Source organism: Zalophus californianus, chromosome 4, assembly GCF_009762305.2.
Source record: "Zalophus californianus isolate mZalCal1 chromosome 4, mZalCal1.pri.v2, whole genome shotgun sequence".
Classification (NCBI taxonomy): domain Eukaryota; kingdom Metazoa; phylum Chordata; class Mammalia; order Carnivora; family Otariidae; genus Zalophus; species Zalophus californianus.
In genome coordinates, this window is record NC_045598.1 from 76,338,128 (window position 1) to 76,364,022 (window position 25,895).

Below are 25,895 nucleotides of genomic sequence, written 5' to 3' on the forward strand. Positions count from 1 at the left end.
TTAATCAATTTAGTTGATTTAATCAATCAGGCCTATGTAACAAAACTTCCATAATAACTTCTAAGCAATGGGGTTCAAAGAGCTTCCAGGTTGATAAAAGCATCATGAGGCTGGGAGGATGGTGTACTCAGAGAGAGCAGGGAAGCTCCATGTCACCCTCTTCCCTGCATACCTTGCATCTCTTTCCATTTGTCTATTCCTGAGTTATGTCCTTTATTTATTTTAAAGATTTTATTTATTTATCCATTTGAGAGAGAGTGCGGGGCAGGGAGGAAGGGAGGAGCAGAGGGAGAGAGGGACAAACAAACTCTGCACTTAGCACAGAGCCTGGCATGGGGCTCGATCACACGACCCTGATATTATGACCTGAGCCAAAATCAAGAGTTGGACGTTCAACTGACTGAGCCATCCAGGCACCCCCTGAGTTATGTCCTTTATAACGAATTAGCAAAGTCAAGTGTTTCCTGAGTTCTGCAGGCTCTTCTAACAAATTATTGAGTTTGAAGAGGGTGTTGTGGGAACCCCCAACTTATAGCAGTTGGTCAGAAGTACAAGTGACCTGGTACTTGTGACTGGCATCTGAAGTGTGGGGACTGAGCTCTTTAGCCCAATGAGTCTGCTGCTAACTCTAGGTAGTTAATGTCAGAATTGAATCCCATTCTTGGATACCTAGTTGGTACCTGGAGAATCAGAGAATTTGTTGTTGGTATCGGAAAATGCTCCAGATCTAATATTCAAAGGTTAGCCTAGACAACGCACCACTCAAATTTAAAACTGGGAAAAGAGTATACATTATAATACATACAATCACAAGTACATTGAAACAGTAAGACAAGAGAAATATAATAAGCGGTTACAAGTAAATGTCTTTGAGTGATTATACCAAGGTAATGTACCCCATTTTTTACTTTTTCATTATCATAATATTTCTAAAATGAGCATATATTAAGCTTTCTTTGGAAAAAAAAAATCAAAGCTATCTTTTAGACTAATAGGTTTTAACAACACAGTTGAGAGGTTATAAAAAAGTCTATTAAATTACTACTGAAAAACTATCATCTCCTTAACCCATAATTAAATGTGAACTCCAAAACAGAGATATTAGCTACACCAAGGTTCTAATATATTCTAAAGAAGCATAGTAGAAAATATTAGTTTTAGAGAAGTTAACTTTTTTGTCTTGATGCTACTAAATAAACACTTTTAACCAGATTTTTTAAAAAAGAAAAAAGCTCTAATACTAAAGAAGCTCAAATATTTTAGGTAATGATAAAAAAAAGAATTAAAAGAAAATTAGGCAATACTTAATACTGAATCATGCCATATTTTGATACCATGTAACTTGAGACAATATAATTTCTTTTCTAGTGGAAGCCAAATGAGAATAAGTCTTAACTCTCTAGCTGTCAAATAAAAGATAAACTTTGCTTCCAAAAGAATTTTTAAAATTCTGAAACCCAAATATCTTTACCATGAAAAATGTTTTTTGTTTAATTTACTTTCCAGGAATCCCTTTAGTTTACTGTTTTTAATTTGAATTACTCTAATTCTTCTCACATGTAGAAAAAGAAATTCTTGTTTTAAATAGCTTAACATAAAAAACTTAATCTAGATTTGCTTATAAAATCTGTGGTCAAACTACCTAGTCTACTTGTATTCTTACACCTTGATAGTTTGCTTAATAAAATCACAGAATTATAAAAATTAGAGCTGAAAGGGGCTGTAGTGATTGCTAGTTTTTTCCCCTCAAAACTGTAACTTTTTTAAATTTCTGAACTCTACTTGCTATGTAAGTAACTCTTCCAATTTAAAAAGTATATTCATTTATAACTATCAATGAAACATGCTCAATAAGAGACAACTAGTATATACAGACTTGGTATAATTTCAGTCGGAAGTAAAGAAATTTGAAATTTTAGTTAGTCTCATCTTTATAGAGAAATACAGTTTCTATTAGGCATTTCAAAAAATAAAAATAACTTAGAAGTACTTTTCCCTTATCTAGTACTCCAGAGATCAGGAGACCCTTGGTTGAGAATGATCCATCTAATCCAACTTCCTAATTTCATATATAAAGTATATGAATAAAGTAACCTGCTAAGTACACACAATTTAAATAAAATAAAACACAACCTCAAGTGGACTATTTCCACCAGTGATAAAAATAAGAAATGTTTCACAATATAGACATTATAATTTTCTTTAAGTCTTTTTTTATTTAGAGATTTTTCTGGTAAGGAGATATACCATAGGAAAGCAATTTCACTGGCAGTGAGGTATGTATATACTCTACCAAAATACTCCTTATTTAACTGTTTTTAACTTTATTTACATACGAAGAAAATTATCAATGCATATCCTTGTTTCAATTATAGTATTAGCCATACTACATGAAATAAAATGAAATGGTGCTTGCATACAAAACCGTTATTTGTAAAGGAATCTGATTGCAGGTTAAAAGGAATAATTTGTTTTTGGAAAGAGTTTAAAAGAATCACAATTTATCATGACCAAGACATCTGCACCATATTTTCCATTCCTCACAGCACATTTATTTCAGTAATTCCGTTATGTCGGTTCTTAGCATGAGCATAGTGTTACACGATTTTCGTACATATAATCACATCCAAAACAAGTTCTAAAATTTAAATTGTAAACATTCTCATCATATGTAGAAATATTTCAATTGGTGTATTAAGTTTTGCTAACTGATCAAATTTGGAATATAAATGAGAAAGCCTATTCTAAGTTGTGTAGTGAGCATTGTTTATTAATTACATTTCTACAATGTTAAATAAAGTAAGAGGCAAACCTGTCCTGTAAGCATGTCAAAATTTAGGTAAAACATTAAAAAGAAACAAATCTGTTAACAAAAGGATGTCTTGCAATAAAGAACATTAGATTTTTTAAATCTATTATGATACAAAAATGTAAAGGGTAAATAGCATCTTTGTTGACAAAGTAGGAGGTAGCATGGATGCACCACTTTATTGTCTGAGAAATGCAACTGGAGTAAAGAATATTTCCTTACCACAAATAATTTCCAGGACTATGTACATATTTCTTTTAGAAATACTTGTTTAAACAAATCTCCCTCCACTTTTTAGTATAAAAAAAACCGTTCCATGTGATTTTAAAAAAACACTTACACATCTAGATAGAATAGTACTCTGCCCTATTTGAGTGAACAGTCTCAAACTATGAAGTACATGATATTTAATGCCCTAAGTTGAGTAAATTTAGTTTAGCGGTTCCTGATATTATACAAAACACTAAATACATACAAACAAAATATAATATCTTATTTTTCAATGCAAGTCTTGTGGGGAATAAACAGAACCTTGATTCCGGTAACACTGCAGAAAATGTAATTTTCCAATAAGTCTGTCTTTAAGTTATCCATGTGCAACAGTTTATTAATGACTGCTTACATGTACATCTTTCGTTGAGTGAACAGTTAACTGACAAAACTTAGTAAACCTTAAAAACACATCTTCCATCCTATATAAAATATATAGACTACTTACTGTTTGAAGTACTCAGTTTGCTCTGATGTCACTGTAATTCACTTTTCCCCATTTTCCTGCTTTAGTATTTATAAACGGATAATTTAACGTGGCTTTAAAAAAAAAAGACAAAGAATTTCAAATTTACATCCAATTTAAATTTGCTATTTAAAAGGTTTCCTTGTTCTATGAAGCTGCTTCTGCCATTAGTAGAGAAAATGAAGTTTCTGTAATGGAGGCAGGCTTTTTAAGTAGTGACGTGACTTCCACCATGCCAGCTCCAGTCCGTGGAAGATTAGCGTTTACAATGTGTCGTTGTAAGTGCTTAATCCAGTCTTCCTGAACAGACAATGGTCCACGAAAGACTAGGCCACAAAACCTGTAGAAGAAGTTGATAACAGTTCTCTTAACATGACCAATTCCCTTTATTTAAAACCAATTCACATAAAATCCATAAACATAAGAAGTAGACTTTACTATATCTTGGAGATACTATCATATACTGGAGTACTTGACAACAGTTTTTAAATACATATAAAGTCAAAATGATTTAATATAATATAAAACTGCCAATTCACATGCTTAACAGCTATATTACCTGTAGTAATATTTGTAGAGGTGGAAATACTATTAAAATTAATTAAAAGGTCTTAATACCTATCCATCTCAATACACTTAAAACAACATAATTCCAAAATGTACCATTCTTTTCAAAAGACCCTTCCCCAACTCAGAATTCCTTAAACCTCATGAGGATGAGTATACAAGGAGGTGGGAATAAGTTTGCATAGCTATACTTAAAGTATGAGTGGAGAGAAATGTAGTCCCAAGAAGCAGACACTCAAGACAAATAAAAAAAAATTCAAACCAAAGTAAACCAAACAAAGCAACTAAATAAGACACAACAACAAAAAAAGCTACTTTCATAAATCACAGTATCACTGCAGTTCTGAGATGATATAAAAAATTTATTCATCAGTTATGAAATACAGTGTATTATGAGCTAAGAAAGATTTTAAGCCTGTCTCCAAAAATTCATTTATAACTTGATAGCTGAGAATGCACCTTCTGCCACAAATTAAAAATCCCTAATATGTCTCAAAGCAAAATCTGAAGAAACTGAGCAGATATGGCAATATAAGCATATACCTGCATCGGAGAATGTAAACCTCGTCAGCACCATGAGGTAATGTTAGCATTTTCTTCTTGCTTCCAGATCTTGACCTTGATTTCTTTTGCTTACAATCTAAGGCTAAAAAAGGGAAGAGAAAGACTTAACATTTTATATATATTCTAAAATATAAATACATACTTCTAGAGAGGTCAGGCCATCTAAACCAAGTTAGAAAAAGTCTACATTCATTTGTATTCCCTGAAGCATGCACTAACTTGTAGCTGGGTCTGTAACAACAGTAACATTCTTCCTGTACTACTTTTCAAATAATGCTTTATCATATACCAAACTAGAACTGAGAGAATGTAACTAAACTTGAAATTACTAAATTGGCCAATTATTACAATGGTAGTCTTTCCTCTTACAATCATTAAGTACATTATTTTCATATCTAATTAATCTTCCTTATTTCCAGGAAAATTATAACCTTTTATTTAAGATCGTTAAATTAAGTTACCATCTGATGACTATTCCATTATTCTCACATGCTTTGAAAACTTAGTAAAGAATCAACAACATAATAAAAAGTCAGTGAGAAATCAATTTTACAGCAAATACATAATAAATAGCTCTTAAAATTATATGCTGGTCCTACATTTGGAAGGGCAAAAAAAGCTCAATTCTCATTTTTTTAACTCAACCTGTATTGCACGTACAATAATTTTTATTTTACTTAAGAAATAAATGTAAATCCAGAATATCTCACATAAATTTACAAATGGACCAGAAACGTAATGCTAACTATACTTCACATTTTTTTTAATTTTACATTTTCTCCTATAACTTATTTTTAAACTGTGATTAAAAAGGGAAAAAGATTTTTATATTAAAAGTGGGTCAAAATTTTAGTGCTGTTCTTGAAATTACTTCAATTACTTGACTTCTCCTTCAATCACTTATTCTAAAAAATATAATTTAATAAAGGGAAAAAAGGTATTTTTTGTAGGTAGGAATGACAGGACATAACATTTTATTGGTTTTTGAATACAACTACACCATTCCTTTGGACAAAGGGATGACAATATGCCAGGGTGCTGCTGGTCAGTTAGCAGGAAGAGAAGGTAAGAGTTTATCTCTAGGGATCCAAGGGGGAGGGAAACAAATGTAACAGAAGAGTTACACAAATGGCTTTTCTTCTGTTAACCTGTCATGTGAAATCCCTTGAAAAATTCTAGGTAAGAGAGAATAGGAACTGATTTTCAAGGATTCTGTGAAATGAGTTGTTCAAAGTCCAGATTCCAAAAGAATAGATGCCACTATTACAAAACCAGTGAACACAGTTCCTTACAGTAGTCAACTGGCAATGCTAACAGAAATGTCATATAGAAAATTAAAAACCATGAGAAGCCTAGATAAATCTCATTCAAGCCACTGGTTTCTGCTTCTTGTGTAACCTGCCTCTTTAAAAGTAAAATCCTGCTTGGGTCCAGAGTATTCCTTTGCTTATGCTCAGAAGAAGAATCTAATAAAGAACTGCAGGAAATCAAGTTAAGAATGGCTAATTCAAAGCTAAATAAACAAAATCTGGAATAGAAAAATCTTATAAATTATTAGTTATCTCAGTCAAGAGCCTGGCACATAGTAGAAACTCAACAAATACTTCTGGTGAAAAAACAAAGGAAAACCCAATAATTTAACCTTTGACACTTAGGCAGCGTATGAATGGAAATTTGTTCTACCACTATGCAATATAGGTAGCATTCCTGTAGAACACCTGTGCGTCATTTGTTTAAATGAATATGTTGCTAACAGTCACATTGAAATTCTTCACTGATCAGTCTAGCTTAGATGTAGAAACTAAGTTCTTCACAACCATTAGGAAGAGTGAGGTACCAAGTGCTTTGTAATTAGCACCTTCTTTTTCCTAGTTGCACTGGTGAGCAATCTGAATTTAAGTGGATTTTAAAGCATAAAGCAATTCATACACTAGAAGAGTTTAGGGAACTCAAAGGGCTAAGTGCTATGTGCTAATAGATGTCAGCTATTCTTTCCCTATCTAAAAGGTAAACCACACACAATCCCTGTCTTTGTTATGTGGAACAGAGTAAGCATTTTTGGTTTATCATGAGATTATAGGGAGAATCTTACTTTGATGAGCTTGCTGGTTGTCAAAATTGCCACACTGTATTCAAATTCCTTTTAAAATGTAAATAAATTACTGTAGGATACAAACAGAATGCATTATAACAATACTTCAAAAATTTGTTCACAGAATGCTAATGTTAAGTGTGTAAAGCAAATTTAGGGAGAAGGGCAGAGGGTGATGGGCAAGTATGCAATAGAATGTTTTTATCAGTTATATTTAGACGCCATAATTCTTTAAAAATGGAACTGGACATGTTTACTTTGAGATATAGAAATGTTTTTGACTTTAACACAGGAAAAAGAATTTTTCTGACTTTTGATGTTGTACAGACTCTAGAAACTGAGGTTTAGGCTGTTTTACGAATGATCAGATCTAAATTTTAAATGACAATGCCATAAGCTTTTGTAGTAATTAATATTTGAAGGTATCATGACTTTGGAAAATAGGACAACTCTGCCAGCATATCACTGAGATTCTCCATTACCCAGGATTCCAAGTAAGTTTAGAGAACCACATGCATTGGGCATCCTTGGAAGTTTGTCCATAAAGTAAGGATATTAAAAACTTGGGACCTCTGGTAATTATACTTAAGTACCTTGGTGTCTTAATATCTCCATGATCGCTTTTAAATTTCTTATCCCCTGAAATGTCACGTATTTATTTTAGATGGTAAAACATGAATACATTTTACAAGAATAGTTTTTTTCTAATACCAACATCCAAACTTCACCCCTGCATTATTGCTCAAACATTTTAGAAAAATCTGCAAAAAAATGAGTATTTAATATATTATTAATATGCACACAAAGGGGACATCCATATGGTATTCTTTACATGAAAAAGATGATTTACACAAAATGTTCCACTAAATGAAAAAGATGATGTACAAACATATCTATTACACAAATGTTCTCATTCAACAGTTTTTATTATATGTAAAGGGAAAAGCAGTTTTATTCTGGAGTGTACCAGGAGTCATTAGAACATTAAAAGCAGAACACTAACACGTTCAGTTTTAATATAATGGGGCATATCAATATTTGTGATAAATAGCCAAAGCTTTAACAAAGTTGTTTACATTAATAATCTGCCAAATATATCTTTATACAAAGCATTTCTTTGTAAAAGGATTTTATTTGCACTTATTTGTTAGTGTCAAAAAATAAAAACACACACACTTTTTATCTCTTCCAAAGTATTTTAAATCTAACACTGTTTCTATACTTAAAATTTACACAAAATACTAGATTGGTTTTAGAATCTTAATTTTCTTCTCCTTGAGGATAATTGCATTTTAGAAAGGAACAAACTCAGCCATTCAAACCTTCCTAAGGCACGCACCTATTCAGGGAGGCAGAAATGTTTAAATGATCAATTTTAAGCAGAAGACTGTTAAAAACATCTTTGCAGTTATCTGATTTATAAAGGATTTAATCTGCTACTGGGAGTATTTTACTTATAAGGATAAACTATGCTGTAAGGTTATATACAAAGTTTTAGAATATACCTTTCCTTTCAGTAAAACAGCTGTTTGATCAAATAGGAATGAAAGAGAAATACAGTAGACTTATGAACCCTCAAAAAGAACACCACACTGCTATGCTACAAAATACAACAACAGCAACAGCAACAACAACAAAATGTGTTTAAAGCACTAAACCAGATCAGTTAAAAGCAAATAATCAATGAGTAACACAGAGATACAAATTCAAGTTTGTTTTCTGAGCCTTATTTAGTTTTATACCTGGAAGAAAAATAATTTACTTTGGGCTCCAACATTTAATAAGTCCTTTTGACACTTCTACCTTTCTGCCCATTACATACAACTATTTCAGTGAATTTCATTTTCTTTTTAGTTCACTACACAAATGACCTCCAAAAATGAGTATTTATTTCTTAGAAACATCTGAAGCTTCAGTGTGGTAAAGGACATCATAACTAAATTAACATTCACCTCCAAAATATTTTTATTTGCAATCATCCTCCCCTACCCATTTAATTCAAAGTCCCATCTCATCTTTTTGTTCCTAACTGGTTTTCGGCATCTCTGGAGTAAAATGAAACTTAATACAATGGCCAGGTTATACACATCCAAAATAAGAGGTATAGTATAGCTCTACTAGAGGGAAGAAAATTTCTTCTCCATCTCGCTGGCCTGTGTAAGATGGGTAGGCAGCAACAACAGCTATGAACTCATTCAGGAAGACAGTAGGGATAAAGAAGATGGAAAGAGGTAAGTCATCATTCCACCACCATTAACACACTGGTGGTGGAGGTAAGTAGTGGCAGTGGAGAGGTGGGAGGAGAATGCCTATGTCCCAAGGGGTACACATATGTGAGATGATAAATAAACTCAATTCTAGTTGCTGTCATTAGTCCTTCAAAGTTCTTAAGTCCCAAGCATATAAAAGACTGTGCAAAGAGCATTTTGTTTCCCTCAGCCCCAGCTGAAAAGGGAACATCGCTTTTGGTGGCGGGAGGAATGGGAGGAGAAACATGTTACCTTGTATAAAATAGGGATGGGGGATAAAGGAAGCCAAATTCTTATTTCTTCAGTGTACACTCTTCTCTTTGCATAAAGTGCCTACACGACAGACTTCATGGGTATATGACTTGTGCAGTCACATAGGATCCCATACTTGGTTAAACACTGCTGTCATACGCAATCTTGAAATTCTTAAGTTTTTTAACACAAGACGTTACATCTTCATTTTGCACTGGATCCTGCAAAATATGTTGCCAGTTCTGGGTCCTGAGTACCTACCACTCTAAATGAGAAAGCCAGCCCTCAGCTCCACCTCTTAATCTCTTGACTCAAAAAAACAGCTATTAAGAGAAAAATTGTTAAATCCCACTCTCTATAGCCTATGAAAATGGAAAGGACTTCCCTACTTCCAATACCAATTTTTTGTTTCTAGGTATACTACCATAATCAAACCAGTCATTATAAAGCAGTTTAAGGGGTTTACTGTCATGAAAAGCAATGTTCCCCTTCCAATCAGAATTAAGCATATAGATATATAATTAGCAACTCAGAAGTATATTTTCACCGTTATTTTCTCTTGATATTTTCACTCCAAAATTGGATATTTTTTCAGTATCCTAGGTTACTTACATCAATTTTTAGAGTTTCCATTCTCAGTGACTAAAAGTAATAACTAACCCAGAATCACAGAGCAATCATGGCAAAGTTAATTAGATCCTGCAAGATTTAACATTTTACCTAGAAAAGGATGGAATGCAAAATACCTGAAAAGCAGATTTCCTTTGCTTTAAGTATGAGGTTTATTGCTTAAAGTATTAGTCTAGAAGAAGCAGGTAGTTTGAGTTTGCCCTACAAATTAAGGATTATATTAAGGGTAGGAATAGCCTTCTATCCTTGGTTCAGAGAATGAGTTCAAGCAAATGAAGGTAGTCTTTATTTAAACTTAAGTCTACTTGGGAGAAAAATAGGTACATTCAATTTGTAGAAGTCTCTGCTACTTCAAAGTAGAGGGGATATTTGTAAAAGAATATTCTGAGCAATATTCCCCTAAGGAGTGAAGGGAAAAGCTAAACGTAAGTATACTTTATCACAGATTTTTATAAACAAAGAAATTGGAAGCAGACTAGTTTTTCCAGCTTGTCAAAAGCTAAAAGCTAACAATACCCTGGCTACAAGTTGTTTACTGGTCAGTTAAGAGTTAATAAGGATAGTAAATGTATTATTTCTCTGTGGTAACAGGTTAGGAAAAAACATTTAAAATTTCTTAAGATGGGTTTGACTTGCATGCTGTTTTCTAAAGCAAAATATGCACTTACCAATATCAACCACTCTTCCAAAACTAAGACACATCTAAAATTAGAATAAACATTAAAATACCTAACTAATCTGCTATAAAACACTTTTGTTTAGAATTATTTGTATATAATCACACTTCCTGACCCCTAAAAGCCTCAGTATTTTCAAAATATCATTTCATATTTAGTAGGAGTAATTAAATAAATGTTTCTGATTATAAAATTAGGTAAGGAAACAACCTTACTTTAGTATTGCCATAAATTATCTTTTAATATAATCATGTTCAAGTTACACAGGGCGCACAATAATTATAATGGTGTATCTGAAGGTCACAAATGCACAAATCCCAATAGATCTGATTTTTTTTTTTTTATAATTTTGAAGGTTTTACACATTCCAGCCAAAATCCAAACTATAATCAAACATGGTGTTGACCAGGCACCTTCTGCGTCGAGTTAACTTCCAGCTAAGGCCACAATTAATGTTCTAAACACTGCACAGCAAAAATTAACCTTATTCCTCAAATTCCAGACACAACAAAGAAACGGTGAATACTATTTTTCCACTTCTTGATACATGAGAGACCAAGAGTCTCCATCAAGTCACATTCATCCTCTCATCCTAACCTCCAAAAGAGAAAGTCTGTGTATTGTTTTATTATTTCCATAAAGTCATTTAATGCAGATTACTTACAAGTTAGCTCTGGCCAGAACATGCCTTGTTACTTATAAGGTCTAACTATATCTTAATCCAGATTATAAAGAGCATTAAAAAAATCATGTTAGAATAGAAATCATAGCAAACACAAAACATTACAACAAAGGATATAAAGATATTAGACATGTTAAAAAATCCAAACATATAAAAATCTAGGTTAATACAATTGTTAAAAAGATCAAACAAGATATAAAAAGCAAAACTCCGAAAACTAGTAACAGAACCAACAAGAATGGTAGGGGACTAGTTAAGATTTTTATGAAAAACAAGTGGTTGGTCAAAAAAGATTATCAACCAAATAGAATTCCTAAATTTTATAACTAATGATATCAAAAGCAGGCATCATAAAATGTAAATATTTTGTGCTACAATGGTACAAAACTCTTCAGAATTCCACTCTCCTACACACAAATTTACTGATTCGATCAGTGTGGTTATTTGCTTTGTTACAGTGAATAGCTAGATGATCACGTGTTGCTGGATAAGTAATGAAGCCTATCTTTTACTTAGAAACACCATGGTAGCAGATTCATATGATGGTTATACTGACTGGTATAACCGACCTCCTGGTAACAAGATTTAAAACCTGAGTCATCTCTATCTCTGTCCTCTTATTCTTCTACCTCTAACTAATCTGCCAAACTCTGCTTATTTTTCCTTCCATAGTATTACCTTTTTAATTATTATCTTTCCTTTGCATTCATATTGTCATTGTCCTGGTTCAGGACTACTAAAACGACCTCACCTACAATTTCTCCACCTCCCCAGCAAATCCTTTAACTTTTCTCCAATTCTTCAAACAAACAAACAAACAAAAAACACTTAACTGGTTCCTCACTAAAAAGTTAATCCCATCACCATAGATTAGCATTCCATATCCTTTACTTGTCTGCCTCTTACCTCCTACTTCCTTGTATTTTCAATAAACCTTCCCGCTGTCCCAAGTTGCTCCCTCCTATAGGTATGCTTCTTGCCGACCCCTGATCCCGATTTCCATTTCAATTAGCTATCCTCAGGATCCAAATCAAATGTTACTTCCAAAAGCCTTGTTGGGTCCTGGTCCAGCTGAAAGTACCTTCCTCTTCCTCTGAACTTCCACAGTATTTCATGAGGAGAGGTGTAACTCTCCAATGGCACTTACAATTTGTCTTGTATTACAGTTATGTATTATGTGCTTCTACGATAAGATCCAATTTATCTCTGCAGTACTTAGCACCATGCATAAACCAAGTAGGAACTGAAAAAAATTGCTTGTTGAATTAGTGAATAAATCAGCCAATCAATTTTTAGTATTGTAGGCAAATAGCCCACTTCTTGCTCGCATAATAAAACACTTAGTATCCATAAGGGTGACTCCTATTTATCAAATGATTAAATTATAGTCAGTCTACAGTTTCCCAAGGCAGAAATAAGAACATTTTAGAAACATTATCATCAAAATGGTTAGGATAAAATCAAGTGTGACACTAGTCTTCGATTACCTTGAAAATTTATTCAACTTGAACAATTTATTGTTGTGCTAATGATGAATAATGACACATTATTGTGCAGATAAATATATACAGATATGCACTTTTAATGAAGTATTCTTCACTTCATTAAAAGAGATACTACAGAGATAAGTTGTAGCCAGGAAAATACAGAAACACATCTTTCATTTTATCAGGGATAGCTTTTTAAAAATACAAGTCTGACCACATTATTCCCTTATTTTAAAAAATTCTTCCATGATTTCCAAATTTTTTTAGCAAGCATTCAAAGCATCAACCCCACCTTTCTGGCATTACCATCTTCCCAAATACCTGTAATTCAATCTCCTAGTACCTTTTGAATTCAAAATTTCATCCCTTTGTGCCTAAACTATGTCCTTCTCTCTACCTAGAATGTTCTACTTCATCTCTTCTTCCTAAAACTACTCATCCTTCAAGTTTAGGGTCTAGCTGAAACCTTACAAACTTTTCCAGATTAGTACTTATCCCACAGGATCATGTGTATGTTTTTGCAGCTGAAGTGCAGGGTCTTTACGGCCTCAGAGCACTGTCCTGGTACATGATACAACAGCTAAAAATTTTGTTGAATGAATGAAAATTTTCTTTGACTACCAGCTTTATTTTTCTCTCTCATTTTAAACATAATAACAAGAAAGCAGCATGAACCACTCTTACTTTTCCTTTTTCCTTCTTTTTGAGGCTCTATTTAAATAATGAGTCAAATTGTGAGAGCAGCAGGAAAAAAGAACCCAACTTAATTTCCAGCCTAGAATAAAATAAACACCTTTATATCCTACAGCACTCATACTTTACTTCCATTTACTTGTATACTATCTTGCATAGTTCTCTAATTTTGATAGTTTTATATGTGTTGCCAATAATGCTCTCTTAAGTTCTTTGATGACAGGAACATGTTTCATACTTCTCGTGTATCCTCTATATAGCCCAGTCTAGAGTAATTATCAAGGTATCTGCTTTAACTAAAAGCTAGTTTGCTCCTTTAAAGTTTAATCATAATAAGAAAATAAAAGTGTTCTGTTTGTACTACTCTTTCAGGCTGAATGAATCACTATAAAAGCATGCAATTTCCTCAAGATGTAATTTTATAATAATGTCTTAAAAGACACTGCAGAGACACTCACAAAAAGACAAATAATTTAATGCATCTTGAGAAGCTTTCACAATACTATTTTTTTCTTTCCACCACAGGAGAAAAGTGTTCCTAGAGCACTTTCCACAATACAAGAATTACTTTTCTGGTGGCTTATCTGCACGCTCAGCACCTGGCACTGTTACACATTCATTAGCACTTGGGTGTTGCAGGCCTCTATGGCCAATTATATCATTAAAGCTGAAAACAGGCAAAAGACCCTATTAAGTAACACACAACCTACTATTCCATTTAAAAGTGGATGGTATGAAAAATAAAACACTGACTTTACTAAAAAAAGAATGTAGATATATTGCACTGGTGGTACTTACTGAAAGACTCTCTAGTGCCAATTTTTAAGTTCTTTTTCTCATTGGAAGTTATTTATTAATTATGATAGTGGTGAGTCTGTTGGTATAGAACAGCAATAATCCTGCTTTACTTCTAAAATGTTGTCATGGAAGTGTTCTTGAAGGTAATGAAATGAAGCCTTTCCCCCAAATATACCTGCATATAAAAATGTTTTCAGAGGCACCCAGGTGGCTGAGTCAGTTAAGCATCCGACTCAATTTTGGCTCAGGTCATGATCTCAGGGCTGTGAGATCAATCCCTGTGTCGGGCTCTGTACTGGGTGCACTGGTTGCGTGCTTGGGCTTCTCCCTCTCCCTTTCCCTCTGCCTCACCCTTTCTTTAAAAAAAAAAAAAAAAAAAAAGTTTTTCTTGCATTAATTTTAACTAGAAATTTCCAATTTAAATATTGGAGGCTAGCATTTTATTAAAAAATATGATCTACAAATAAAAAATAAATAAAATACGATCCACAGATAAACATTTGAATACAATGAGTAAAGAAAATTTACTTGCTGCCATAGAAGAAGTATTATGATTTCTAAAATCTTACTATTGTTGATTCTGGTCAGTACTATTCCCTAAGAGAAAAAGTCACTTAAGGGGAGTGTTTTCAATCTGTGGGTAGTAACTTCTTAGTAGGTAGTAAATCAAATTATTGGGTCATGACCAGCATTATTTTTAATGAAAAAGAATAAAACAGAAATATTAGAGTACATCCCATTCAATCTAGGTGAGTATGAGTGAACAAGTATGTGTATTAAAGTGAGTTTGTATACACAGTCAAGATGTAAAATGGAGCTCCAATAAAAATGCTGAACACCACTATTACTCTTTCTCCTTTCTAAGAGATAACATGGCTCTGTACCATAAGGAAGCATCGTGCAAACATTCATTCACCTTACTGATATATTTCCTTTCACAACAACCTATTCAGGCTTTAATTATTTCCTTTTCTTTACCTGTTGGAATTCACTCTTACTTTGACCTCAAAATATTTTTTTTTTGGTTCCTTATTGCAGATTAAGTTGATAGAATATACTCTGCCTTAAATAATTTTAAATATTTTAGAAACTTTAATAACCAAAGTGACCATATAATTTATTGTTCAATCCAGGACACTTATGAAGGAGGCAATCTTCTATTACTCATTTGGGACAACAGGGCTAACCCAGTGTGTACAGTCACTCTACTAATAACTTAGTAATGCTGTGTTTTTAATACTGCCAGTATAAAAAGGGTATCATTTAAATATTAAACACAAAAAAGTCAATAGTAAAATTAAAAGTCCAAATGCACTTAATATGAACTATATAAGATTTCTGATTTTTAATGAAAATTATGTAATGTTCTTATTAGATTGTATAAAGAATTAACCAGGAAAAAATTTGTATGAGCAGTTAATCTAAAGAGAACAAAACCTGAAAAAGAAGTCCACCAATAGTGTGGTCTATCTTAACTGTAATAAATTTCTATTTAGAAGTATGCCTTGAATTTACAATATATGATATAAAGTAAACCCTTTGGCACTAGCCTCTTGAGACAAAAATTCATTTTTAAAAAGGTAAAAAAAATGCTTCATAAATGATTATCCACAAGCACATGGAAATTATTAAATAATTATTTGAACTTGCCCAGTGGATTATAAATTTGGTCAGTTCTGGGCAAAATGAAGTCTATTCTTTTTTGACAGTTTGACTCTGTCCCAAGTATGGCTACCCTTCCACGTCTTCAATTCCAAGCTTTCCTACTTTATGTCCTTTTACTAAAATTATGAAGCGTATTATATTTTAGTTTATATTTGTGACCATATAAATTAGTTTTGATGTTACACAGTTCCAGCATTCTAAGCATTTTCTAACTCTTACCACACACACACACACACACACACACACACACACATTTCTTAGGGCTCCTGATTCCTAGTTCTGTGTTCTTTCTACTTCATTTTTGTCATCTCCTCTTTCTCAGCTTTCCGCCAGAGGAAGAAGGGTCTATAGATGATAACCTTCAAGGGATACAAAACCTATATATAGAAAACTTTTTATCTGTGGATGAATAAGTGCATGATTCTGGGATGGGGACCACAGCTTTCACAAAATTCTCAGAGGTCAATGACCCAAAAAAGATTCAGCACCATCACTTTAGAATTGCGTGAGTCATCAAGTAAACAGCTATTTGGGGAAACAGAGGAGCATCCTTTTTGATCTTTCAGGCTAGCTAGAATATTTACCTCCCTCAAAAGACTGCTAGTTCCTACAGAAGAGGCTAGGCGCTGGTGTTTTCTAAGAAGGCTTGGGGGTTTATTCTATCCTAGGTAACCATGCAGACCTTTAGCATTTACTCTTAGGGATACCTAAGCTTTTTCTTCAAAAGGAGGCCACATAAATAAAATCCACATGAATGAAGACTACTTGAATTAGGTACCAGCCATTCTTATGGAAGATTTAGTCCTACCTATTTTTCCCTTACATTGTTCCAGCTTTGTGATCTACTTAGATTAAGGTAAGGTTTTTTAAAAAGGATTTTGTATTTCTTTCATCAAAACAACATCTACATATTCTTGAAAAATGATTCTTGTTGCTCATATGAATTGATGAATCCCTTATAATAATCCAGTGGAACCCTCCAGAAACTACAGATTGGGAGCACTGACTGACATCACTAAAACTAATATGGGGGAAGAAAATAGGCATGTGGAGTTTATAATACAGAACGTTCCCATTTGGAAAATTAAAAATGTTAATAAAGCTGATTTAAAAAAAACTTTTTAGTTGGCATAAGTAAGCAGTAAAGACATATTCCGTGTAGCTCTACTGGTCAAGAAGCTTTCAAATATCAGGAGGAAAGTTTCAGAATTTCTAAGAAAAGGGTGCATGAATTTTTTATTTTTCTTAAAAGTGGGTGTGGGCTGTGGAAAATACCACACTAGACTTTCTTCAGCTTTTCATTTTCCTTCTCTTTGCCTTAGGACTGCCAAAAACACAATTTATATTTTCTAACACTTCTGACATTTTGGTTAGTATTGAAGGTATTTAAAAAGTAATATCCTCTTTTTTTTTCTTGATGCCCTAAGAAATGTATCCCCATTCATCCTATATTACTTTTTTCTTTAATAATGATATTTTTTTGATAATAAAGTATTTATTAGATTGCACCCTTGGTCAGTGGAGAGTTATGATCAGTTATTTACAAATAATTAATCCTACGTTTTGAAAGATTGTCAGATGATGTAAAACCATTTTTTAATGGCCTACAAAATCTGTACTGGAGAGATGTGCCTGAGTATTTGCAATTATCTGCCTGAATTGTCAGACTGAAGCATTTTTTAAAGTCCTCTAAAATCTAATCCAGGCCTGTTTCTTGGGTCCCCATTCTTTGTAAGACTCTTATTTATTCAGTCTTTACCAGAATGCTCCCTACCTTAAAGTGAACTTCATTTTAGGAATTCCAATTGCTTGTGTTCTGTATGTGGCAGACAAGAGTATTACAAACAGGTCTAGGATAAGACAGCCTTGATTTTTCAACTTTGCTATTAATAACTAAGTAAGTTTGGGTAACTTGCTTAAGTTCTCCAAGCCCCAGTGTCCTGTAAAATTGAGAGAATTATTGTACCTACAACTCATATGGTGGTTGTGAAGTTAAATGTTATGCATGCAAATTGCACAGCACAGTGCCTGACACATAGTAAGAGTTCAATAAAAGTTAGTGATTATGGTAACAACGATGAATTTGTGTTTCTATAGTCTTTTATTTTCACTGCCTCCCTGCTTCTAATGTCAGCAATCACCTTCCAAGCCTGATGAAGATAGGAGTAATATCATAAAAACTAAAACCTCACAGTAAGAGGTTACTAATCCCAAAGTAAAATTCACTCTATTCTCCTTTTAATACAGTCAACGGTCATCTCTGGTCATTTGTATATCAAGTCGAAGGATAAAGCAAAGAAGCAGAAGAAAGAAGGACATTAGTATGAATACGAGTGTTTCTTTGGTAGCAAGAACATACTGGATGTAAGCCATAGGAAGACACGAGGAAGAAAACAAAGTTGGGAAAACAACAACTAGAAGAAAGCAGAAGGCAGTGATCTAAAAGAGCAAGAGAAATAAAAAGATTGGAAGGAGAATTTTAGGCAAAAGGATTTATGTGGATATATTTAGAAAAGAAGGTATTATTTTAAGACGTGAGAGAAATGGGATTTGCTAAAGCAGGGTAGCTTGAAAGGCTACAAATGAAAAGAGCAAGGCATTTTGTAGGGTAAAAAGCAGTATTACATGTGAGTAAGCTAATAAAATTTTTCACAGGCTAGCAATATGAAGAGGTATCTGCAAGGCTGGGCTAACCAACCAAAAATAACACAGAAATGTGCATGCTAACATTTATGTGCTTGGCTATATTTATTAATCCTAAACATAGTTTAGGAGCATTAAAAGAAAAATCTATTCAGTTGTCAACATGGGCCATTATTAAGGCTTGTCCCTTTAAAGATATGATCTATAAACTAATGAAAATTCCTTAGTTTTCTAATCAAGCTACATGTTTGAAATTTCACAATAATTTCCTTTCCTAATAAAGCATTTCCTCAAGCTAGAACTACAATCTTTTTTACCAAAGAGAGGTGCCTTACTGGAATCCACTAACAAAAATAAATTTAAAAATCAAAAATAGTATAATTTAAAAATCAATGGGAATTATGTAGACTCAAAAGTTCCACACCTCTATTGGGTTTTTTTCCCCCAAATCAAGTCAATAAGAGCCAAATGAAAAAGAATAACTTGCTTAAAATTATATCTAGCAGTTTACAAGTTGCTGAAATTTAATGTATATTCAGTCTCAGCTGTGCTTACCAAAGAAAGCTATAAATATCATCTGAACTAGCACCAGTCTGGTGAGAAAAAAAGTGTACTGTACCAAGCAGACTTGCTGTGTTATCTGTTCAAACATACCTGTACCAGTCAAAAGTCCAGCACTCTTCTTTCGTGCATAAGCGCGTAAGTGGTTGGACAGGCTAACAGCACTTGTAAACGTCGTATTGCAATGCACACATGTTCTAAGCTTCACAGGCATACCTATCATTCAAAAGAAAACTATAATCCAGTTCTCACTTCAAAAAGTGAAATTTTCTTAGCTAAAAGTGTGAAGAAAAGTACCACAATAAGGATGGTTTAAAAAACGTTCATTGAATTAGCTTAACTTAAAATAAAGAGGGGGAATTAAGTTAACTATTATTAGTTTGTTGTTAGTATTTAGAGCCAACCCATGCTCTTTGGAAATGTGGAAGAGGAGTGCCTTGAACCTCTGAGCTCCTCTGTATTTAACACCTATTATCACTTTCTTGCAGATTTCTGTGTTACGCAGATCATTTCCTAAACCTAAAATACAATCCTGTGATTTGAAGAGCACAGTTCAGTTGAGACGTTTCAAAGCTTACAACATTACCAATAAAAAGAATTAAAAAGTCTAGTTGACAAAGTGGTAATTAAAGTGTTTTACCCACAAAACCGTAAAAGGCTCAATACTAAATTAGGCTTTCTGATGAAGGCTGGGAGGAAAGGTGGTAAAACACACCATTGAGCAGCTGTTAGACACAACATTTTATTCAGAGCATTTTATGTTCATTACCCTGAATGCGCAATCAATAATGAAAGTTAATGATTTGAAGTTTTTTGCTAAAATCTTTGTGCTAAATAAATGATCAACAAGCTAACATCTTAGTCATCACAGGAAAGAAAACATGTTGAAACAATAAGAAACTCCTAACTTCAAAGACAATCCTCACTCCCCCAACTCCTTTCAGTTGGTTTCTTCAACAGTAACTATGATAATCAGCCACAAATACGCTTTCCATCTCTCAAGCGTACTACACCTTAGTCAACACAACTAACACACCTTTCTTACATTTTCCCCTTCTCAAAAAGGTTGAAGATTTGACTTTGAAAGATTCTCTTCATACAAAAGAAAGAACCCTATTAACCAGAAACCCTTGACAAGACAGTTTTACAGACCACTTACAACACAAGGTAATCTTTCCTTAAATCAAAACTGCATACAAATATCTGAGCTATCCCAATGTCTGCCAAAGTAAACAAATCAACATTACCATAATTGTATTCATTATTAATCCACTGACGAGTTACTTTTACCTTAGACACTTTCAACTCAGGGCTAAATTATGAGACCCTCTAAGTTCATCTTCAACATTCTTAACCTCCAAAAGAAACCTACAAAGACACTTAAAATTTTTCTAGTCTAAAAGTATAAGCCAGACTTATAAGAACACATAGAGTTTGGCTATTTTTATCTGCTACATCATTTGCCAGCACACACAAACTATTCTTTTGGAAATGAAAAACTACTGGTGCACAAGCACTAACCTAGATCATCTGTTCCGTTCTTTTAGACCACCACTGTAAAATCTAAAACCCCAAACAAATGTTTTATACTTAAAAACAGTTCTCCAAAACCAAACTACCCCACAATATAATGAGGAATTGGAGAGGGAGACATTTCTTTGGGTTAATCACAACACACAACAGACACCAATCCATTCAGTTTAAAGAGTTCTATTTTTTGTTTGTTTGTTTGTTTGTTTATTCGTTTGACCTAAGCAGAAGGAAAACCAACAGCTATATCTTGAAAACATTATCACCTTGGAGCACTGGCAAATATAGGACAGGTATGCCATTTCAGTAATGCTACGCTTTTGAACAATATTACCCTCCCATCCACAGGACCATCCCCCAGCCATAGCAAATTTTATTTTTACAGATCAGCTTTTTGTTTGTTTTTGTTCTCACCTTACATTCTGACCAAGAAATGAGGCACAGAGAATTCAGTGCTGATGAGCATCAACTGATGATTTATATAGAAATGACAGTATAACCAATCTCTGCTCTGCAAAAAAAGCAGCTTAAGTAAAATGATTCTAATAAAGTATTTTCTACAAATATTCCATACAAGTAAACATAATTAAATTGTGTTTAAACTCTATACAACAGTCATAAACATCCTCTTACCTGAGTGCATAGTCAAATCCATCCTCTGTGGTTGATACATCAATGGACTGTCTTCACTTAATGGAAGAACACACTTCTGAACAAATCTCTTTCTTGCAGTTTGATTATGAATTTTTTGAGGAGAAATAGCAGAATTCCTTTCTTCTCCCATCCTTTTATTTTTAAGCAGTTCTATCAGTGTAAGAGACTGATTCTTTTTTCCACTGGGCAGTTCTGGTTTCGTTTCATCATATTCATTTAAGAAACTCAGCCCTTCTTCTTCTGATGCAGACACTGATAAAGCTTCAGTCTTTAGGCCATTACGGTATGCTTCAAGAGGTATAACATTTTGAGATAGAAAGTCATCACTTGATGCAAGTTTTTGAGCTACAAATGGTCTGGGAATAATACGACGACTGTTCAATGCTTTCAAGATTTTTTCATATTTTTCTTCATTTTGCATCATCTCATTCAAAACACAGATCGGAGATTTGTGAGCATCCCATTTGGTCTTTCCAAGTCTTTTCAGATGGCCTCTAACATGATTCGATAATCCAATTTTAGTATCAAACCAACCACCACAGAGCTGACAAGTGTGTTCAGAAGTGGTTTCAGACTTCTCTATAGCTAAAAAAAATTTTTTAAGAGTAACATCAGAATTTCTTATAAAGTGATCATCTTAAAGCCAATTAACTCTGAAATATAAAATTATGTGATCCTAATAAAGACCAAATTTGAGCATAATCTTTGAATCCTTTGAATTTGAGTACAGACATATTAACCCAAATTATCTACATGGAAACTTACCTTTTCTAACTCGCTTAACAGGTGTCCCTGTGCCAGTTCTTTTGAAATGTTGCATTTTGTCACTTGTGGCTATTTGTTCTGGTGATACAACATGACGGGCTTCATAGCTTAATCCAGCTCTGTGAAGATGTCCTCGGACATGATTTGACAACCCAACACCTGTTTCAAATGTTGCTGGGCAGTAAGGACATGATTTCTTCTCAAGAGACAAATCAGTCCAGTGAAAAACAGAACTATGCTTTGACAATGAAGTTTCTGCATTTTCTAAATGCTGAGGATCATGTATGTCATGCAAAAAGTTATTAGCTCCAGCATCTTCATAATATTCAAAATAAAAGCCATCGTTTTGATCATAACTAAGGGTAGCATTTTCTCCGGGCTCTTGACCTTCCACCTTGCTTTTAAACAGCGGGAATAAGTTCACATGTTCTTGATTAATATCATTATAGGTTTCATCTTCTATAGCCTGTGTAGTGTAGTCACCTAGCTCAACATTATCCCAGGAACTTTCATCTTCTGTTTCATAGCTATCTTTCTTTTCAGCGGAATTAAGTTTTTGCAAAACAACAACAGTCATTTTATGTAAGAAATCTGGATAGCTATCCAAGTCTTCTCCTCCAACAGAACTTTCCTTCTTAGATTCCTTCACTACTCTCTTTACAGCTACACGCCTATGCTCTTTGAAGCTTTCTGGCCTTTTGGTGTCAGAGTTTTGAGGGTCTGAAATGAAACTATTGTTGTGAGAATTACTTGATGACGAGAACAGATGTAAAGAATTTAATGAACTGGCTTCTTCTTTTTTGAAATGTAGAGGATATGATTCACCTGATTTTTTGATCATCCTGTAGTTTTCATATTTGTGTCTATATAAATAGTTGCTATTTGCCTTGGCATTAGATTTTTCTTTTGCTGCTTGATGGAAATACTTAGGTTTTTGGTCAGTGCTGCTTTTAATCATAACAGTCTTGTGAGAATTGTTTTGATTGCACACATTTACACCTGACTGGGCAATGCTTTTCCGAGCTTTTTGTATTCTGTGTGGCCGCTTATGGAATTTGGAAAAATTACTTGATTGTGAGGATGATCCAAATGTTCGTTTTACATCTTGTTTTAAAGCAGAGTTCTTTGGAAATGTGGTTGACTGCTGTTTAATCAATGGTTTAGTGCTATCAATATCTATAGGTTCTTCGAGAATGTCACTTTTTCTTTTATCAAGTCCAAGAGGACTACCAAATGAATCAATGCATGATGATGAATGCAAGTATTCTATGTGTTTTTTTAAAATACTTCTGGCTGAAGTAGTAAAAGGACACATCTTACATATGTAGGTGGCTGATTTTTTGGATGATCCTATAACAGAATCTTTCATGAAAGTCTTTTTTTGCGTTTTCCTCTGGGCTACATCAGAACTGACGATAGGGCATTTTACCACTGCTCCATGGGCAATGCCTCGATGGCATTCTAATTCATTTTCTGTCACTGCCATGAAGTTACACTCTTCACAACAGTAGTACCTTTTATCTTTTTCATGGGTTTTAGCATGTTGCACAAATGTTTTAGGGCAATTGGTACCAAACACACACTGAGGGCACTGTAGTCGTGCACTTCTTCCTTCATCCTGAAGTTCTTTCAATTCACGAATTTCCTCCATCAACTTCTGTCTTCTTTCTTGGTGAATGATCATATGCTTTAGAAGTGAGTTACGATCTCGAAATGTCCGTCCACATTCTCTACAAGCATATGGCCTTGGGACATTAAGATGGCGAAAGTGGCTATTCCCATCTAAATGATACATCATATGCCGGTGGAGGTGCTTTTTCTCCCTAAAATTCACATTGCACTTTGTACAGGGGTAGAATGATGGCTCTTCGGTGCTGAAAGTAGCAGGTGACTCGGAATCACTTTCTTCACATTTCTTTTTTAAGGTATTTGAAAGAAAAGTGCTAGTATGAACGGGTGAACTGTCTTCTCCACACTTATCTGGGTTATAAATTAGATGCTGAAAAGCATCTACAGATTCCAAGTCTTCATCAGTTGATTCAGGCTTCACTTTTGATAATGCATATTTCTGTGAGTCTATTGCTTGTAGTTCTTCATTCTGTTCCAGAAAGTCTACCTCTAGCATTTTTGACTTATTGGGTATACAATTAGAATCACTAAAGCAATCCTCAGTATAACGAGTAATCTTGCTTACATCCATTTTTCGCTTTCTCTTTTTCTCTAGACCTACTTTAGAGTGAACCGGAGCTTTATCCACTGTGTCTTCATTAGTCATAAGAAACTGAATGAACTCTTTTTGGGGATCCCAGTTTGTATCATTTTCTGACCTAAATTCATCTGTACCTGAGGAAATTCCTGTCAATGTATCGACACAATTATCTTTTACCAATAAATCATCACTATCCTCACCCACCTCTACTTGATTTATTAAAGTGCTATCTGACTTTATACTACTCCCTACTGAATTCTGAACGTCACAACCAACGGAAGCAGAGGTAGGTAGTTTTTTAATGGAATGGGTTGGATTTTTAGCATGTGCTACATCTGATAACAAAAATAAAACTTGGTGTTGACTTGCTTTCTGCGGTGTAGATAGTTGAAGATCAGGTGCCATCTTTAAAGTTGAACAAGATTCTGTTGTTGGCTGATCCACAGGTTGTCCAGTGGTTAATGAAACACTGCCTTTATTCATATTGGAAGTCTTAGCTAAGGAGGAGTGTAAAACTGGTCCATTAACAGCAGCTCCTTTAGGCATGATAAAGTTTTCACTAGAAACAGGAGGAGCACCAGCATGTATAAATAGAGTAGACTGGCCTCCACTTAAGGCTTTTTCAGATTTGTCCTTTGACAGTTCTTCAGGCAGAGTGAGCGTATTATTTTTCTGAAATGATGTTTGACAATCTTTTGGTTTATGAACTCCACTCTCTTTGTCTGAGATAAAACCGTTGTTATCTAGGAGTTCTTCTTTAGCACCAGTAATATCGGTGTTTATCTTCAAATCATCCATATTGTTGGCAAGCCCATTTAACACATTTAGTCTAGAAAATGGAAGAAAAAAAATTTAGATTTGCATGAAAGAAAAAATTCTATTAGAATGTATGGAGAGTTCAAAGCACACATTTTTATTAGTGTAACTCCACTGTTTATATCAAGATCCTAATAATTTTCCAAGAAGGAAGAAGCACTTTAAAAAATGTGAAAGACTTTAAAAGTATCTTAAAGGTTAATTTTTTTCTTTGTGCTAGGCAACAATCCCATATTGCATATCTACAAATCGTCCAGGGACAGCACCATTAGAAATGGCCACATTATACTGGGAATTGCCTGTCTCCTTGGAAGAATGTAAGCTCTTTGAGGGCAGGTCCTGTACCTAGTCACTCTCGTATCTCTAGAACCTTGCACAGTGCATGGCATAGGTGTTTAGGTAGTATTTGGTGAATAAAGTATTAACTTGTTGAATGAATAAAAACACTACTGCAAAATCAAAGCCAAAGTATGTAAGAGGAAAAACCGTTTTCTTCCTATGAAACATAGACACCCCATTCAAATAATGCAAATATCATCATGGTTCTGACTTCCCGACTCAGCAATTACAGCAAGGCCTTCAAAATATCCAATAATCCTCAAGGACAATTTAAAAAGAATCTGCTATTTGGCAACCCTAGGTATGAACTATCCGAAGTGCTGGCATAAAATTCCCTATTTCTTTTCCTTTTGTAAATGGTAGCAAGTACAGTTTATTCACTCTCCAAATATTTACTGAGCCCTTACCATGTGCCAGGCACTGCTTTATTATTAGGAATACCAGCAGTAAACAAGACAGACTAGGTTCCTGCTCTCT

At 33.9% G+C, this 25,895-nt stretch overlaps 1 protein-coding gene across 7 annotated transcripts in view; it reads right to left on the reverse strand.

Moving 5' to 3' along the window:
• The window catches only part of ZNF644 (zinc finger protein 644), a 208,187-nt gene that overhangs the window by 107,387 nt on the left and 74,905 nt on the right, over positions 1-25,895 (reverse strand). For 2 of the 7 annotated variants that reach the window (XR_003523433.2, XR_003523439.2), the window contains 4 exons: positions 22,055-25,092; positions 21,269-21,874; positions 4,656-4,758; positions 3,528-3,885 (listed from right to left, as the gene is read on the reverse strand). Coding sequence is in view for 3 of the 7 variants with exons in the window: in XM_027614200.2 (XP_027470001.1) it covers positions 3,693-3,885; positions 4,656-4,758; positions 19,199-19,321; positions 21,269-21,874; positions 22,055-25,092 (4,063 nt within the window). In the remaining 4 variants the exon portion in view is untranslated. Of the gene's footprint in view, positions 1-1,291; positions 3,886-4,655; positions 4,759-6,768; positions 6,839-19,198; positions 19,322-21,268; positions 21,875-22,054; positions 25,093-25,895 lie in introns of those variants that run through there. The other 5 variants (XR_003523446.2, XR_003523448.1, XM_027614200.2 and 2 more) reach the window with 4 other exon arrangements.